Raw genomic sequence first — 16,958 nt, forward strand, 5'->3', positions numbered from 1 at the left:
AGAGTAGGAGGGAGAGAGAGAAAGAAACATCGACGTGAAAGAGACACCTGGAGTGGTTACCACCTGCACAACCCAACCAGGGTTGAGGACAAACTGCAACCGAGGTACATGCCCTTAGCGGGAACCGAATCTGGGTCTCTCTGGATCGCAGGCTGACGCTCTAACCGTTGAGCCAAACCGGCCAGGGCAATATTATTATTTTTTAACTTTTTTTACCCTCTTGATTTTTTAGAGAGAGAGGAAGTAAGAGAGAGAGAGAGATAGAAACATCAGTGAGAGAGAACACCGATTGGCCACCTCCTGTATGTCCCCCACTGGGAATCGGGCCCACAACCTGGGCATGTGCCCTGACTGGGAATCCAACAGGCGACCTCTTGGAGCATGGCTCCACCACTGAGCCACACTGGCCGGACTACAGTCAATACTGTTTTATATTAGTTTCAGATGTGCGGTATAGTGATTAGACATATAATTTATGAAGTGACCATTCTGATAAGTCTAGTACCCACCCACCAGATACCATACACAGTTAGTACAATATTATTAACTGTATTTCCCATGATGTACTTTACATCCTCATGAGGACCTTGAATTTCTAAGGGCAGCAACTTATGGGAAGGCAAGTATTCAGGGAAACTATTCCTTAGCGGGATAGTTGGTAAAGTTTATTCAGGGCGGAGAACACCTCAGCCTCCCTCCTCCAGCCTCCAGCCTCCAGCCCGCTGGGAACTACATTACCCAGAAGCGTCTGCGCAGAGAAGCCCGTGGGCAGCCAATGAGGGGCCAGATGAGGCGTTTCCGGGCGTCCATATAGCGTCGGGGCAGGACCCCGGCTTGCTAAGCATGGTGGCCCTTCTTGCTGCTCTGACTCTGTGCTGGCTTCTGACTACTGGGTCCAGCTTGAGGTGACAGGACCCTAATTACGCGAGAGCCCCGGTGCCGCCGCACAGACGCGGGTCTGAGGTTCGGTGAGTCCGCCGGGGCCGGACAAGGACCGCCGTGCGCGGGCCCCTCCTCGTCCGCCGCTCCCTCCGCTCTGCCCGCAGAGTCCGATGGCGGCGGCCGCGCTGAGGCGCCCGGCTGAGGTGAGAGAGCCAGTCCCCCGGCCTCCCCGCCCCGATCCCCGCAGGCGCCCGTCACGTCCTGCAGCCCAGGCTCGGCGTGCGGACCGTGAGCGCTCGTGGGTGACACACGGATACGGGGTGGGAGGGATGACAGGCCGAGGGGTCGCCGAGTAAACTCGCGCGGGGGCCACTGACTCGTGAACCAGAGGTCCTGTCAGCGGGGAGCCAGAGAGAGGGAGGCGGAGTGACCCCTGGAATAGGAGACTGAACTTGACCCTCACTGTGAGGTCCCCAGAAGCCAGGGGGAGTTTTGAACGCGGAGAGACACCATCTCCGTTTGTGTTTTAAGTTTCTCAAAGGCAGTTCCAGGGAAGGACAGACCCGAGAGGGTGATGCGGACAGTGAGGTTCGACACCAGCGCGAGGTCACCGATCTTCAGGGCCAGGAAGGGGGACCAGGAGGTGTGAGCCCTTGGAATCTCACCCTGGACCGATTTCTCTGCGGCCTCCCTCTTCCTGGTGGTTACATTCCTGCGGAAGTGCTTATGAAGCCACAGGGGAGTGGAGGGTGGCCCAGACCCACAATGGCCCCGACCTCCACCCACATTTTTCTATGGATTGTTTTTTTCCTTAGAGTCCTTTTTTTTTCTTTATTGACTTTAGAGAGAGGAAGGGAGAGAGAGAGATGGAAACTGTTGTGGTGCGAGAGAACCGAGAGACCACCAGAGCCAAATTAAAGCAAAATAGAGAGCAAAGCCAGCCTGCGACTGATCCCCTTATCGGAGATCAGCTCCCAGTTATTGGAGATCAGCCCCAACTTTCAGCTGATTTTTAATTGTATCCGGGGTTTGTTACAAACTACTGCAGCTGGCATTTCTTATCGGCCTTGGGGAAGAGCAAGCAAGTACAGAAGCAGAGGCAGTTAGCGATAAGCAGGAAGGAACAGAGGTGGGAGGGAGCTGAGGCGGAAGGGAACTGGGTGAACTGGGTCAGCACACATCTATCCTGCTATTCATTCTATTATCTAAGTTCTAAAAACTAAGAAATTCGCTTAGAGGACAAATTCATTTAGAGGAGTACCAGGCCAGCTGGTACTTCCTCAGGTTGCTTCTGAAAGCTTCATAGTTGGCCTTTTGTTTATTTAATCAGGACAAAGTGATAGGATCAGGCCAGTACAGAAACATGGATGAGAGGGAACATGGATTGGTTGCCTCCTGCATGTCCCCCACTGGGAATTTGGTCCACAACCTGGGTACTTGCCCTGACCGGAACCGACAGACGACCTCTTGGTGCGTGGGTGGGCGCTCAAGCATTGACCCACACCAGCCGGTTTTTTTTTTTTTTTCAATCTTCACCCATGGATTTTTTTCATTTATCTTCAGATAGAGTGGAGAGGGGTGGAGGTGGGAGAGAAACATCAGTTGTTTGCCTCCCATACACATCCTGACCATGCATGGAACTCACAACCTAGGTATGTGATCTGACTGGGAATCGAGCCCACCACTTTTTGGTGCTTGGAACAATGTTCCAACCAACTGAGCCACCCAGCCAGGGCAGAGTCTTTTAAAAAATATATATTTTAAATTATAGTTTACATACAAGATGTTATTAGTTTCAGGTGTGTACAACATAGTGATTCAACATTTTTATATCTACCTGGAGTCTTTTTTTTTTAAATCCTCACCGAAGGACATTTTTTTTTTTGCATTCATCTTCAGATAGAGCGGGATGGGGAGAGAGAGAGAAACATCCACGTGAGAGAGACACATGGAGTGGTTGCCACCCACACGACCCCAACCGGAGCTGGGGACAAACTGCAACCAAGGTACGTGCCCTTAGCAGAACCGAACCCGGGATTCTCCGGTCTATGGGCCGACACTCCAACCACTGAGCCAAACTGGCCAGGTCTCTACCTGGAGTCTTAAGTGTCATTCCCCATGACCTGTGGTCCAGAGATCTTGGAGAAACCCCAAACCTGCCTGGAATTGTAAGTTTTTGTCAGGCTTTATATGGGGATATGCCTGTTGTTGGCAACCATTGTGTAAAGTACGGAGGGTTATTTTGGGAACTGATGCCAGGATGTGCAGATGCTCAAAGGTCTAACTCAGCTGGGAGTGATCAGGAAGCCACGGGTCTCCTTTTTTTCATGTGGGAAGAAGCAGCAGGGTGCAGGAGTCCGGGCTGGAATGGCTGCCTGAGAAGTTGGGCGCCTATTCTGGAGGTAATTGGAGGTTTGGGTCAGAGGTGGGTGGTGTCTTCAGACGTCTTACCAGCCTCCGGTTGGCTGTACAGTGGCTGTAGACTGGGGGTGAGGAAGGAGAAAGTCAAGTCAGGCTGCAGGCTACTACTAACTCCAGGTGGGGATTAATGTACCAGAATGGTAGCTTAGGAAAAGTATTTGGACTGTGGATGCATGTTTGAAAAATGGGCAACTAGATTTTCTAATGTAGAGGGAGAGTTGCTGTGAAACACAGGACTCAGGAATGACCCCTGTTTTTAGCACATGTAGGAATGGATGCTCCATCATCCAAGTTTGGGGAGATTACAATAAGAGAGGAATTCACTGAGGATATCAAGATCTTTGCTTTGTCCATGTTAAGAGGTTAAGGTGTTTCTAAGACCACTGAGTGGAAGCATGGATTGGGCAGCTGGACACACAGGTCTGGAAATCTGGAGAGGATGAACCCAGGTGAGTGAGCTGTGTTCATACCTAGGAGGGTTAATCTTCAGGTTATGGTGTTAAAGCTATCGGGGGGACAGGTTGAGGAGCGTGAAGTCTGTGAACTAGGTCTCTTGCTTGAGTACCTGAGTGATGGTTTTGGGCTTCTCAAAGTCAGGCGAGGCAGTTAAGTGGCCATGAAGGGAGGACATGCTGAGGATATTGTAGTCTGGCAGGTGACCTGGGCCTTCCAAGGGGAGAATGGACATGAGATAGACGCAGAGGCGTGGAAGTCATTGAAACAAGATGACTCTTGGGCCAGAACTGGTACTTATTCTCCATGCTCTGTACCCACCAGAATTTGGCTGCAATTTTGATGGGGCCTGGAGTGTTTTGTTTTTCCTGGAGGATCAGATCAGGACACATAGGATCATCTATTAGAGGCACTAGGCATGAAGTGGGCTTTGAATTGGGTAAGATGAGCAGAGGAATTTTTTACTACTGAGGGACAGCAAGTACAGCACATAGTGGAAGAGAGTCATTTTTGTGTGAGTCTGAGATCCACACATGATTCAGTGTGGCTAAGTCCGAGGCAAGGAACCAAGCCAGACAGGGAGGCCTTTGTGGAAGTATTTGGAGCTGCCACCACTTGTGGGAACAATGGGAAGTCTGTGGTAATAGTGGGTTTGTCCAGCATACTCTGTGTTATCTACTAAGTTGTAGTGTAAAGTCTGACATTAAGTTCTGATGTTATGTGCTGCCTTGACATCTGGTGAAACCTGGAGGGCCTCAAATGCCATGAATGCAAGTTTTCTTCTTCATTTTGCTCCTGTGGATAAGTTCTATTAGCTAAGCAGTTCTTTTTATATTCCAGGCCCAGTTCATCCTTATCTCTTTGTGTTAAGTTTCAGTACTCTACCAGCCCTTGGAGTTATTCACACCAACCAGTCGAATCATGCTGGAACCCAAGGGCACCTCACCATCCTGATACTATGTTTCCATCCTACAGCCCCTGGTTGTTTATTCTTTTCCATAGTACAACCCCATGTAGTCTTGTGTGGTGTTTTCCCCTCCCAGGCTGTGAATTTATGTGATTAAACCGCTGTCAATCTCAACTCACCAGTGTTAGGTGTCATATGGTTTTCTCCATAAACCTAAGGAAGGATCTCACTGTCAGCAGTGTGGAAGAGAGAAGGAGGTCATTAAGTTACAATAGCATGTGAGGAGGCCAGGGAAAAGCCTATGGTGTGGGGCAGTGAGATGATGAAGGCCGTGGGCATGTGGCCGTGCTGTCCAGAGATGTGGCAGGTGTGCAGGCTAAAGAATTGTCTGCACTTGGAGCGGGAGTGTGTCTGATGGCTCCAGGGCCCTTGTATTGACATTCACATGACTTTGGTCATCCCAGAGGAATTGCCTGGTGGGAGCTGGTGGAATCCTCTATTCCAGGCCCACAGTCTAGATATCTGTTTGTTCACCTTCCTTATGTTGCTGATGGCTGGCCCTCAAGACCAGTGAGTTCATGAGAAGATAACAGTGTAATTGGCACCAGGACGTGCTTTTTCCACTGAGTTCGGGAGCTTGGGAGGAGAATGGGAATGGGCCAAATATAAAGGGGAAGGGATTATAGGTCCTTAGGAAGGGGCTGTTTTTGGTTTCATCTGTCCCCATTATGATAGGACAGTGTGACCTTTGATGACGTGGCCGTGTACTTCTCCTGGGAGGAATGGGATCTCCTTGATGAGGCTCAGAGACGCTTGTACCAGGATGTGATGCTGGAGAACTTGGCACTTATAACCTCCCCGGGTAAGATCCTCACACCCACCTCTGTGCTCTGAGCTAGTCTCTGTCCTTTCCTTTTCCCCAGAAAGAAGTCTGTCCTTCTCATATAGGACCATGAGCACTGCTTTCTTATACAGTTTCCCTGGTAGGTGTTGTAGTTGGTTTGGCTGAGATGTGTGCACTGCCCTGTTCTTGAACATGCCCAACACCTGCTTCATCTGTCTGCCATGGAAGGTCCCAGGGTCAGTCGTCCTGCAGTCAGTTATGGAACCCACCTTGCATGCCATCGCCTTAGCCAGGCAAATTCATCCAGATCCAATTCAGTTGCACCCAAGGATTAACTTCTTTCTGGCTAACAATTTTTGATGCCTGCTTATGCTGGGAATTGTCATCAGTTACATTGTCACTGCTTATATGGACAATGGGCTGTTCTTATAAGACTCTCCTCAGAAGTTGTCTTTGTAGTATTTAGTTTTCTTTCCTGTGGCTATAGTGCTCAGTCCTTCATGGCTGCTCATCTCTTTTACTTCCCTGAGTACTTGCATCATGTAGATGCTGTGTAGTTGTTCATCTTGGGAATGGGGTGAAGAGCCCTTGCTGATTCTCAGGATGGGTATGAGTCTATCCATAGTAAGATGGACTCAGAGGGAGCCTGGTCCTGACAAGTGGCACCCTGGGGGAGTGCTTGATGTCAGGGTTGTGTTGTGTTGAAACCATACCAGAGTCCTGGCCAGTTTGGCTCAGCGGTTAGAGCATCGGCCTGTGGTTCAGAGAAACCATACCAGAAACCTATATTCTGTTTGAATCCTTTTTGGTTCCAAAGCCAACAGCTACATTTCATTTCAGCATTTCCATCCAACTAACATTCTTCCACATGTCAATTCTCTTCTTACACCAGCCTGTGGGCTAACCCTCACTTCTCTGGACTCCACATCTCATGCTTTGTTCTTGCTGCTCCATCGGCAGTGCTATCCAGCATTGGCCTCTGCATATTATGTCACAATGTGCACACATGTTCTTAGGCAGTCACTGAATGCCAGCTGCTCTGGTGTAGTTGTGCATTCTCTACCCCTGGCATGCCCTTCTGCATAGCACTCAGGTATTGGGTGCAGACAATATCCTGCTGAATGTTTTCAAATAAACGAGTACTAGCCACTGCCTTCACCTTGTAATACTTCCTGCCTCATTTTGTGCTTAAAAAAAAAAATGTTTTTATTGATTTTGGAGAAAGAGATAGGGAGAGGAAGAGAGAGAGAGAAACATCAATGGCAGCGAAACATCTATTGCCTGCCTCCTGCATGCCCCCTGCTGGGGTCGAGCCCACAACCTAGGCATGTTTCCTAACTGGGAATCAAACCACTAACTTCCTGGGATATGGGTCGATGCTCAACCACTGAGCCACACTGGCCTGGCCATTTGTGCTCTTTATAGCCTCGTACTTTCTACTCAGCACAGAGGTAGTACCCAGCAGCAGATAGGTCTTACTAAAATTTGTTTACAGAGAAATGATTTGTAGATCCTGTCTCTCCTCCTTGTGCTGTGTCCTTGGCTGTGTCCTTCACTTCATGAGGCTTCCCACCTTCTGTGATCCTATAGCCCAACACTGCTAAGTAATCCTCAACCTGAACCCAACTCCATGCTTCAGTACACATTCTGTGGGCTGTCCTGATTGTGTAAGACACGCACTTGTGTACAGGGTGCCCCACAGTCAACATGCACTTTACCAGTATTTCTTTTATTTTAGGTTGTTGGTGTGGGCCAGAGGATGAGGCATCTGAGCAGACTGTTTCTATAGAAAGAGTGTCACAGGTCAGGATTCCCAAGGTAAATCTGTCTTCGCAGAGAGTCAACCCATGTGAGAGGTGTATCCCAGTACTGAAAGATATTTCACACTCGGTTGAGCACCAGGGAACGCATCATGGACAGAAGCTGTGCAGGCTTGGACCATGTGGGAAACAATTATATTTCAGTGCAAACCTCCCTCAGCACCAGATACAGAACATTGGAGAGAAACCCATTACAGCCAATGTGAACAAAGCCTCCACTGGGAATGACTGCAAACTTCATGTGTTTGGGAAGCCCTTTAACTGCTGGAATGTTGGGAAGGACGTCCTGGCCACTGCAGGATTTCTCCAGGTGCAAAGCACTAACACTGAAGAAAATTCTAACACTGGAACCAGTTGTCTGGCAGCCTTTCCCAGGCAAAAAACTCGTCACAACCCTCAAGAACGCACAAAAACTTTGAGGTACAAACACACAGTTGTTCATCAGCAAAGAGTCCTCAACAGAGAAAGATGTTACATATGTAATGAATGTGGGAAATCCTTTAGCCAAAGCTACAGCCTCATTAGACATCAGAGAATTCACATGGAAGAAAGGCCCTATGAGTGCAGGGAATGTGGGAAATCCTTTAGCAAAAGCTGTACCCTCAGTAACCATCTGAGAGTTCACACTGGAGAAAGGCCTTTTTTATGTTGGGAATGTGGGAAAACCTTTACTCATAGCTCTAACCTCATGAAACACCAGAGAGTTCACACTGCAGAAAGGCCTTATGAATGCAAGGAATGTGGGAAATTCTTTATCTACCGGTCCATTCTCTTAGAACACCAAAGAGTTCATACTGGAGAAAGGCCTTATGAGTGCAGTGAATGTGGGAAATCATTTAGCCAAAGATCCCACCTCAATAACCATGGGAGAATTCACACTGGAGAAAGGCCATATGAATGCTGTGATTGTGGGAAATCCTTTAGCCATAGCTCTAGCCTCATTAAACATCAGATAGTTCACAGGGGAGAAAGGCCTTATGAGTGTGGGGAATGTGGGAAATCCTTTTACCAAAATTCTAGCCTCATTCAACACCAGAGAGTTCACACTGGAGTCAGGCCTTATGAATGTGGTGAATGTGGAAAATTATTTAGTAACAAGTCCAACCTCAATAAACATTGGAGAGTTCACACTGGAGAAAGGCCTTATGAGTGCTGTGAATGTGGGAAATCTTTTAGCCAAAGCTCTAGTCTCATTCAACACCAGAAAGTGCACACTAGATAATGGCTTTATGAGTGATATTAAAAACTAAATGTTTATTCCCCTCTCCTCAATATGTTGAAACCCTGTGCCCTAATATGATAGTATTAAGGGGTGAGGCCTTTGGGAGGTAATTAGGACAAAAGTTGGTCATGAGGGTAGAGCCCGCATGAATGGCATTAGTGTCCTTATAAGAGTCAGGAAAGCTTGGTTCCTCACTGGACAGTGGACCTGGCCATATGAGGACCATGACGTCAGACGTCCAGCCTTCAGAAGTGTGAGAAATACAGTTCTGTTGTTTATAAGCCTCCTGGTTTAACATAGTATTTTATAACAGCCCAAGCTAAGAGAAATGTGCAGAATATGGGTAATATTTAACCCAGGGGTGGGGAACATCCAGCCTTGAATATAAGACCCTCAAAATCAATACCAGCTAACAACACATGCCTCACCAAAGAGAAGCAGTTCCAGCCATCTCACAGGGGTGAGTTAGTTAAATGTTTGACCAAATATAGCAGGCTAATTATTTTAGTTGTTAATTTTGTATGACCTGCAAATGATATTATACATTTCCAAATGGCCCTTGGCAGAAAAAAAAAGTTCCCCAACTCAGCTTCAACCAAAGATGCAGTCTCATAAATATCAGAAAATTCACACTGGAGCAAGGCCTTTGAGTGCAGTGAATGTCAGAATTCCTTTAGCCAGTCGTCTGTCTTCATTCCCCACTTTAGAGTTCACACTGCCTAAAAGCTTTAAAGTAGCAGAGAATGTGGTATTTCTTTGCTTCGTACAATTACACTGGAGGAGAACCTTTGTGAGTCAGCTGTTTACCTGAATTGAAATTTGTATGTCTGAATGTCCATAGTGGGGTGATTTCCCATATGTTCCAGCTGCTTGGAAAATGTTTCGAAGCTGCATTGTGCTTTCCAACCTCCCCGGATTCCTGGCTAGATTTAAGTCATTGCTAGTTTCTGTTACAAATAATTTCACGTCTGCCACCTGGCAGGTCCTGACGGTGTACATCAGTCACCACCCTACATGCTTAGGGAAGCTGACCTCTGTGTTCTGTCATTGTTTATGGAAGTGATGGATAAGCGGAACCCATAGGAATACTCATTCCCTTCTAATTTAGGGCATGGATGCGACCCAGTGTTGACTGAAGAGTACCTGATCTGAGTTCTGGGTGGTAACTTGCAAATAAAGACTACATCTGTTAGGAACATTGTTGGTTTCACATGAGGCTTGTGATAAATCTTTGCAGCTTTGAAGTCTCTGATCAGGAATTGTTTACCACATTTTTCTTTGGTTTATGCAATAATAAAGACCTTTTAGTTTTATTACCTTTAAACTTGGGTGTTCTATTCACTCTAAAGGGTGGTTTCAAAGGAGAATTGTGCCCTGCCAGCATGAAGGGGTGAACAGATTTCATTGGATCCCAAGCTTCCTGTTTTAGAAAAGACAATATAATTGCAAATGAATAAAGGCTCTCCACTTTTTTTTTGTTCAGATAGTGGGAGGGAGGGAGCGCGAGAGAGAAACATCAACGTGAAAGGGACACATCGAATGGTCGCTACCCACACGACCCAACCAGGGCCAGGGACAAACTGCAACTGAGGTATGTGCCCTTAGCGGGAACCGAACCCGGGTCTCTCTGGGCCGCAGGCTGATGCTCTAACCGCTAAGCCAAACCGGCCAGGGCTCCACTTCTCTGTCTTAACTTGCATAATGTCCCAATGCCTTTGTTGTAGGCTGAGTTGTGTACTCCAAAATTCCTATGTTGAAATCCTAACCCCCAGCACCTAAAAATACGACTATATTTGGATATAACTTTTTATTTTTCTTATTTTATTATACTCACCCGAGGACATTTTTTCATTTTTTTGTTCAGATAGAGTGGGAGGGAGAGAGAAAGAGCGAAACATCGACATGTAAGGGACACATTGAGTGGTTGCCACCCGCACAACCCAACCAGGGCCGGGGACAAACTCTAACCGAGGTACATGCCCTTAGCGGGAACCGAACCCCGGTCTCTGCACCGCAGGTTGATGCTCTAACTGCTGAGCCAAACTGGCCAGGGTGGATATAACTTTTTTAAAAATACTAAGTTAAAATGATATCATTAGGGTAGACACTTGTGAAATATGAAAGGTTTCCTTAACAGAAGAGATGAGGACACATACACACAGAAGACCACCATCTGCAAGCCAAAGAGAGACGACTTATGCCCTGGCCCATTTGGCTCAGCGGTTGAGCCTTGGCCTGCGGGCCAGAGAGTCCCAGTTTCGGTTCCTGCTAGGGGCACGTACCACGAAAAAAAAGAGAGACGACTTAGGAAACCAACCCTGCTGACTCTCAGATTTCTAGAGTACATATACAATGTAAAATAAATTTCTGTTGTCTAAGCCACCCAGTTGGTAGTACTTGGTTATGGCAGTTCTTGCTGACTAATATAACCTACAAGGAGACATATCTGGACTTTGTGGTCTCAATGCCAAGATTTTTTGTGGTCTCAGAGGTCATCCTGAAAAAGGAGCAATTGTGACACCTCCAGTGCTTCTGGAAATACCATGGATGTTTTGCTTGTTCACAGTTTATATAATGCCAGGTAATGTAAGTGGAGTCTCTTCCCCAAATCCTTCAACAAAGCTATGTGCCCTGATGTACAGAATTCACTTGTAACACTACTGGGGCATGGGAACCATAAAGGGTAATCCCAAAGACTGGATAAATAGGAAGTAGAGGAGACTCAGCCATGTAGATGGGATGTGTTTGCTTCAAAAAAATGCTTCACATATATTCCAGGAACTGTGCAGGACTAGTGTGCACAGGAATTCTCCAACCTTCACACCAGTGTATCTTGTTCTTGTGTAACAGATCATTGTAAGATGAAACAACCTAAAGATTTTTTGGAGTCCCATTCCCTTCCTGGGCTGTCCATCTCATCAAGGCCATTGCTGTGCAGGCAGGAAAGCAGGGATAAAGAGAAGGAAGATTTCATAGTCCAAGGATGTGACTTTTTGTGACCCAGCCTAGCCAGTGTTCCTGTTGACACAAGTGGAAATAGCCTTCATTGCTCTTGGTCTGCCACTGAAGCCAGACTGACCTTGCTAGAACAGAAGTGCTTGAATCAATACGGAGTTATCATAGCTTAGTTTTGAACAGTTTTTATTTTATTTTTTGCATTTATCTTCAGATAGAGCAGGAGAGAGAGGGTGGAAGAGACAGAGAGAAACATAGATGTGAGAGACATTGAGTGGCTGCCACCCACACGATCCCAACCGGGGCCAGGGACAAACTGCATCCAAGGTATGTGCCCTTAGTGAGAACCAAACCCAGAACTCTCCAGTCCACAGGCCCACGCTCTAACAGCTGAGCCAAACCAGCCAGGGCAATTTTGAACAGTTTTTAAATGATTATTAAGGTACAATTGACAGTAAATATTTTAAATTTACAATTTGATAAGTTTTCCCCCACATATAAACCTTTGAACACGTTATAGACATCATAATGAATGTGTCTATCGCTTGTATATTTGCCTCCTGTCCTTTTATAATCTCTTTTCATGCCCTTCCTGGTCCTCCCAGTAATCACTGATTTACTTTCTTTACAGTAAATTAGTTTGCATTTTCTAGAATTTTATGATTGTAGTCATAAAGTGTTTACTCATTTTTATCCCAAGATCTGTATGCACCATCTGGTTTTGAAATTTATCAGTGGTGCTTATATGAGCAGTTCATTCTTTTTATTACCAAGTACTATTTTGTTCTCTGGATATGTTCCACTGTTTTTATCCATCTGTTTTGGAGCATTTGGGTTATGTCTAGTTTTGGGTTATTGCAAAAAATGCTGCTTTGAACATTTTCACTACACTTCTTTTTGCGGAGAGATGTTTTCTCTCACTTCTGGTACAACTCAAAATGCAATGCCTAACACTCAGGGTAGGTAAGTGTTAAAATTTTAAAGAAATTGGCAATCTCTGATCTAAAATGATCATTCCTGTTTACATTCCCACTAGCAGTATATGAGTCCCTGTTCCTCCACATACCTGCTAGTACTTCATATGGTCAGTCTTTATTATTTTATCTTTTAATCCTCACCTGAGGATATGTATATTGATTTTAGAGAGAGAAATATCGATTCATTATCTCCTATAAGCGCCTTTACCTGGGATCAAGCTCTCCACCTAGGTAGGGAATTGAACCCGCAATCATTTGGTATATGGGACAACTCTCCAACTGAGTCATCCGGCCTGGGGATGTCTTTATTTTTATTTTGTATGGTCAGTCTTTAATGTTAGCGCTTTTAGTAAATGTGTAGTACTATCTCAGTGTGGTTTTAATCACATTCCCTAAGATTTGTGACTTTGAGCATTTTCTCATGTTTTTGTTTATGACCCCCCCCTTTTTTTTTTCTATTTTTTAAATTCCTCACCCGAGGATATTTTTCTATTTATCATTAGATAGAGTGGGAAGGAGGAAGAGTGAGAGAGAAAAAGAGAAACATCGGTGTGATAGAGACACATAGACCAGTTGTCTCCCACACAAGCCGACCAGGGCCAAGGACAAACCGCAACCAAGGTATGTGCCCTTGACCAGAATCAAACCCATGACTCAATGGTCTGTGGGCCAACGCTCTAACCGCTTAGCCAAACTGGCCAGGGCTATTTATGACCTTTAAATGACTCAATGGTAAGAAATTGAAACCTAAATACAGCCAATCATAACCAACCAACTAGACTCTCCCAAATGAGGCAACTCCTTAAGCTAGAGCCAATCAAATAATTTTTTTGCTTTGCTTCCCCCCCTGCTGTATAAAATCCTTTCTAAAAGGTCTGAGCCGGCTGGAAATCACATCCACAATGCAAGGCCAATGTAGAGCCAAATGGCTTTATTGCATGTGCCTGGGTGCAGGCAGGCTGACTCCTTAAAAGAGCCCAGCATTGAAATCTCTTTGTTCTCTGGTTTTTATAGTCCCAAACTATAGAAACTAAAAAAAAAACTACATTAAAAACAACAACAACAACACATTCTCTTGGCACTGCGTAATTGATGTCAGGGCCGATACAAGTTTTCTCAAAGGTAAGGAGACTGCTCCAGCAGAGGTCTGGGCCATCATTAATCTCCTTTTTTTATGGTCCCTTCAAGTTTCCCAAGGCCAACTTTAACCACTTATCTTTATGGTTCTTCTGGATGTCAGTCCCAGGTGTTTTAGAAAACTGCTCGGGTGTTTACATGCAGGAATAACTGGTCAGAGTGGAGTTTAATTTTGATAAAGCATTATTAACCCTTTCACTTTGTCCTAGTTCAGTTTGGTGCCACCTGATTGGAATTGATGTTTGCTCAAATAGACTCTTCAAAGAAAAAATTTTAAGTATGTTTCCATTGATTTTTGAGAGAGAGAGGAAGGGAGAGAGAGATATAAACATCAATGTGAGAGAGAAACACGATCAACTGCCTCCTGCACACCCCCTACTGGGGATTGAAGATGAAGCCCTTAACCTGGCATATGCCCTGACCAGGAATCCAACCAGACCTCTCAGTCCATGGGACAACTCTCAATCTACTAAACCTCACAGGCTGGACAACTCCTCAACATTTTAATGTACCTCAGTTTTATTTTAAACAGAGCAAATGCGCCCTGGCTGGTTTGGCTCAGGGGTTAGAGTGTTGGCCCACAGTCCAGAGAGACCCGGGTTCAGTTCCCGCTAAGGGCACGTACCTCGGTTGCAGTTTGTCCACAGCCCTGGTTGAGTCGTGTGGGTGGCAACCAGTCGATGTGTCTCTTTCACATCGATGTTTCTCTCTCTCTCTCTCTCTTCCTCTCTCTCCCTCCCACTCTATCTGAACAAAAAGAAAAAAAAATAAACACAGCAAATGCGCCCCTCTTCCCACTGCCAAAATACCCACAGAGCTCATCCTTGTGAATGGCATTCTTAGGAAGGAGGCCTTCCTCACTGTTCATCCTCTCTCCTCAGCAAAATCACCCTTTGTCCTTTTTTCTATTGCACCTGGCATATTCTAACATACTATGTAATTTAGCATTTCTTCCATGATATTTCCTGTGTTTTCCTTTAATACATAGAAGCCACGTGAAAGTGGGGTTCTTTGTTTCTTGGTGCCTAAATTTCTCCTTTATTTCAGGGTTCAGATGTACCCTTTGTACACATGCTCTGTCCCCTACCCATAATACCATCAGTTACATTGCTCCTTTATTGAGATAGATGTCGGATTACTTTTTTAAAAAAATTATTTTTATTGTTTTTGTTACAGATGTTTCTCTTTTTTTCCCCATTGACACCCTCCTCCCCACCCCACCCCCCATGCCTTCCCCAGCTTTGTTGTCTATGTCCATTGGTAGATGTCAGGTTTCTAAGAGGAATTGAGAATATCTGAGGATAGATAAGGTGTAAGAAATATATGGGTAAAAGTGTTCATCAATGGTTGGGACACAATTAGTAACTATACAGGTGAGAGAGGTTTTGGGGGAAACAAAGGTTATTACTTCAGTATCACCCAGTCTCTCTTCCCAAACCCTGTCATAAAACTGTTTGGAGTTTTCTATAGTTCATAACCAGTGATCCTGAAACACAAAACATGCTAACACTTCAGGCTACAAGCATTTTAAGAGCAATAACATTTCTTTTCAGACTACATATGGACTTTTTTTTTTTTTAACTGATTTTTAGAGAGAAAGGAAGGGAGAGAGAGAGAGAAACATCCATGAGAGAGAACATAGACTGGATGCCTCCTGCATGCCCCTCACTGGGGATCCAGCCCACAACCTGGACATGTGCCCTGAATGGGAATCAAACCTGCGACCTCTTGATGCATGGGTGGATGCTCAACTACTGAGCCACACAGGCTGGGCTGTATGGACTTTTTTTTTCTTTTTTTTCTTTATTGATTTTTGAGAGAGAGCAAGAGAGAGGTGTATGGGCTTTTTTCTTTATTGATTTTTGAGAGAGAGGAAGAGAGAGGTGTATGGACTTTTTTTGTTTTTGTTTTTTTTCTTTATTGATTTTTGAGAGAAGAAGAGAGAGGGAGAGAGAGATAGAAACATTGATGAGAGAGAACATCAACTGGCTGCCTCCTGCATGCCCCCCATTTAGAATCAGGCCCACAACCTGGGCATGTGCCCTGAATGGGAATCCAACTGGTGACCTCTTGGTGCATGGGGGACGATCAACCAGTGAGCCATGTATGGACTTTTTTTTTTTTGGTAGGTGCCCCTAGTGGGAACCAAACCGGGACTCTCTGGTCCACAGACCCACACTCCAACCACTGAGCCAAAGCGGCCAGGGCTGTATGCACTTTTTTTTTTCTTCTTTAATCCTGAGGACATTTTTCCATTTTTTGTTCAGATAGTGGGAGGGAGAGAGAGGAAGAGAGAGAGAGGAACATCGATGTGAAAGGGACACATCAAGCGGCTGCCACCAACATAACCAACGAGGGCTGGGGACAAACTGCAACCGAGGTACGCGCCCTTAGCGGGAACCGAACCCGGGTCTCTCTGGACCGCAGGCCGAAGCTCTAACCGCTGAGCCAAACTGGCCAGGGCTGTATGCACTTCTTTATGTCACACTGGCTCTCTGGAGTAATATGACATTTACTTCGATAATAGGATTTGGGAGCAACTCAAAGAATAGTTTTATTTATTTATTTTTTTATCCTCACCTGAGGATATTTTTCCATCGAGGACATTTTTCCATTTTTTGTTCAGGTAGAGTGGAAGGGAGAGAGAGGAACAGAGAGAGAGAGAGAGAAACATCGATGTGAAAGGAACACATCGAGTGGCTGCCACCCGCTGCCACCCGCACAACCGACCAGGGCCGGGGACAAACTGCAACCGAGGTACGCGCCCTTAGAGGGAACCGAACCCGGGTCTCTCAGGACCGCAGGCCGACACTCTAACCGCTGAGCCAAACCGGCCAGGGCTCAAAGAATAGCTTTATACTTGGAGGGCGGGTTAACTTGGGAGTATGAAATCAATCCCCATTCTCCTCGTTTAACAGGGAGCAGTCCCCTCCCCCTGGTGAAGACGTCAATTCCTGCTTCCTCTGGGGGCCACTTGGCAAAAGCTCTGGTCCGCAGAGAGGTCACCCTTCCCGGCGGACCCTGGAGTTCGCGAAGTTGCATTACCCAGAAAACAGCGCGATGAGATGAGCCAATGACAGATCAGAATGAGGCACTTCCGTCAGGCCGCGACGGGGCGGGACTTCCGGTGTCCTAGTAGAGAGCATTTGGTGTTTTCCCAGGAGCCGCTGGCTGTTTGGAGGCTCCATCGCGCTCCATCGCGGTCGTGATGCGGGAGCCGAGAAAACACAAGGTCGTTGTCTCCGCCGCTCAGACGCGGGTGTGAGGCCCAGGTGTCCTGCTCAAGGGCCGACACAGGGACCGCCTGTCCGGAGCCCTCCTTGCCCGCCGCTCCCGCCCG

General features: G+C 46.2%; 1 protein-coding gene across 3 annotated transcripts; it reads left to right on the forward strand.

The window, feature by feature from the left end:
• Nucleotides 1–827: 827 nt before the first annotated feature.
• On the forward strand, nucleotides 828–8,953 carry LOC118638228 (zinc finger protein 211-like). 3 transcript variants are annotated; one of them, XM_036273888.1, is made up of 4 exons: nucleotides 3,012–3,284; nucleotides 3,564–3,752; nucleotides 5,399–5,525; nucleotides 7,246–8,953. In XM_036273888.1, exons 3-4 carry the CDS (start codon nucleotides 5,492–5,494, stop codon nucleotides 8,547–8,549), a joined length of 1,338 nt encoding a protein of 445 aa, XP_036129781.1. In that variant the 5' UTR covers nucleotides 3,012–3,284; nucleotides 3,564–3,752; nucleotides 5,399–5,491; the 3' UTR covers nucleotides 8,550–8,953. The 3 variants fall into 3 exon arrangements, with proteins under 3 accessions (XP_036129779.1, XP_036129781.1, XP_036129780.1); XM_036273886.1 differs by lacking the exons at nucleotides 3,012–3,284; nucleotides 3,564–3,752 and adding an exon at nucleotides 828–1,085; XM_036273887.1 differs by having other exon boundaries at nucleotides 3,012–3,752.
• The last annotated feature ends 8,005 nt before the right edge of the window (nucleotides 8,954–16,958 follow it).

Source organism: Molossus molossus, unplaced genomic scaffold (genome assembly GCF_014108415.1).
Source record: "Molossus molossus isolate mMolMol1 unplaced genomic scaffold, mMolMol1.p scaffold_m16_p_21, whole genome shotgun sequence".
Taxonomy (NCBI): Eukaryota; Metazoa; Chordata; class Mammalia; order Chiroptera; family Molossidae; genus Molossus; species Molossus molossus.

Coding starts and splice junctions, on each gene's coding strand:
- LOC118638228 (XM_036273886.1), top strand. CDS start 1,053: ATGGCGGCGGCCGCGCTGAGGCGCCCGGCTGAG. Junction 1,086..5,398: donor CGCTGAGGCGCCCGGCTGAG/GTGAGAGAGCCA, acceptor CCATTATGATAG/GACAGTGTGACCTTTGATGA. Junction 5,526..7,245: donor GGCACTTATAACCTCCCCGG/GTAAGATCCTCA, acceptor CTTTTATTTTAG/GTTGTTGGTGTGGGCCAGAG.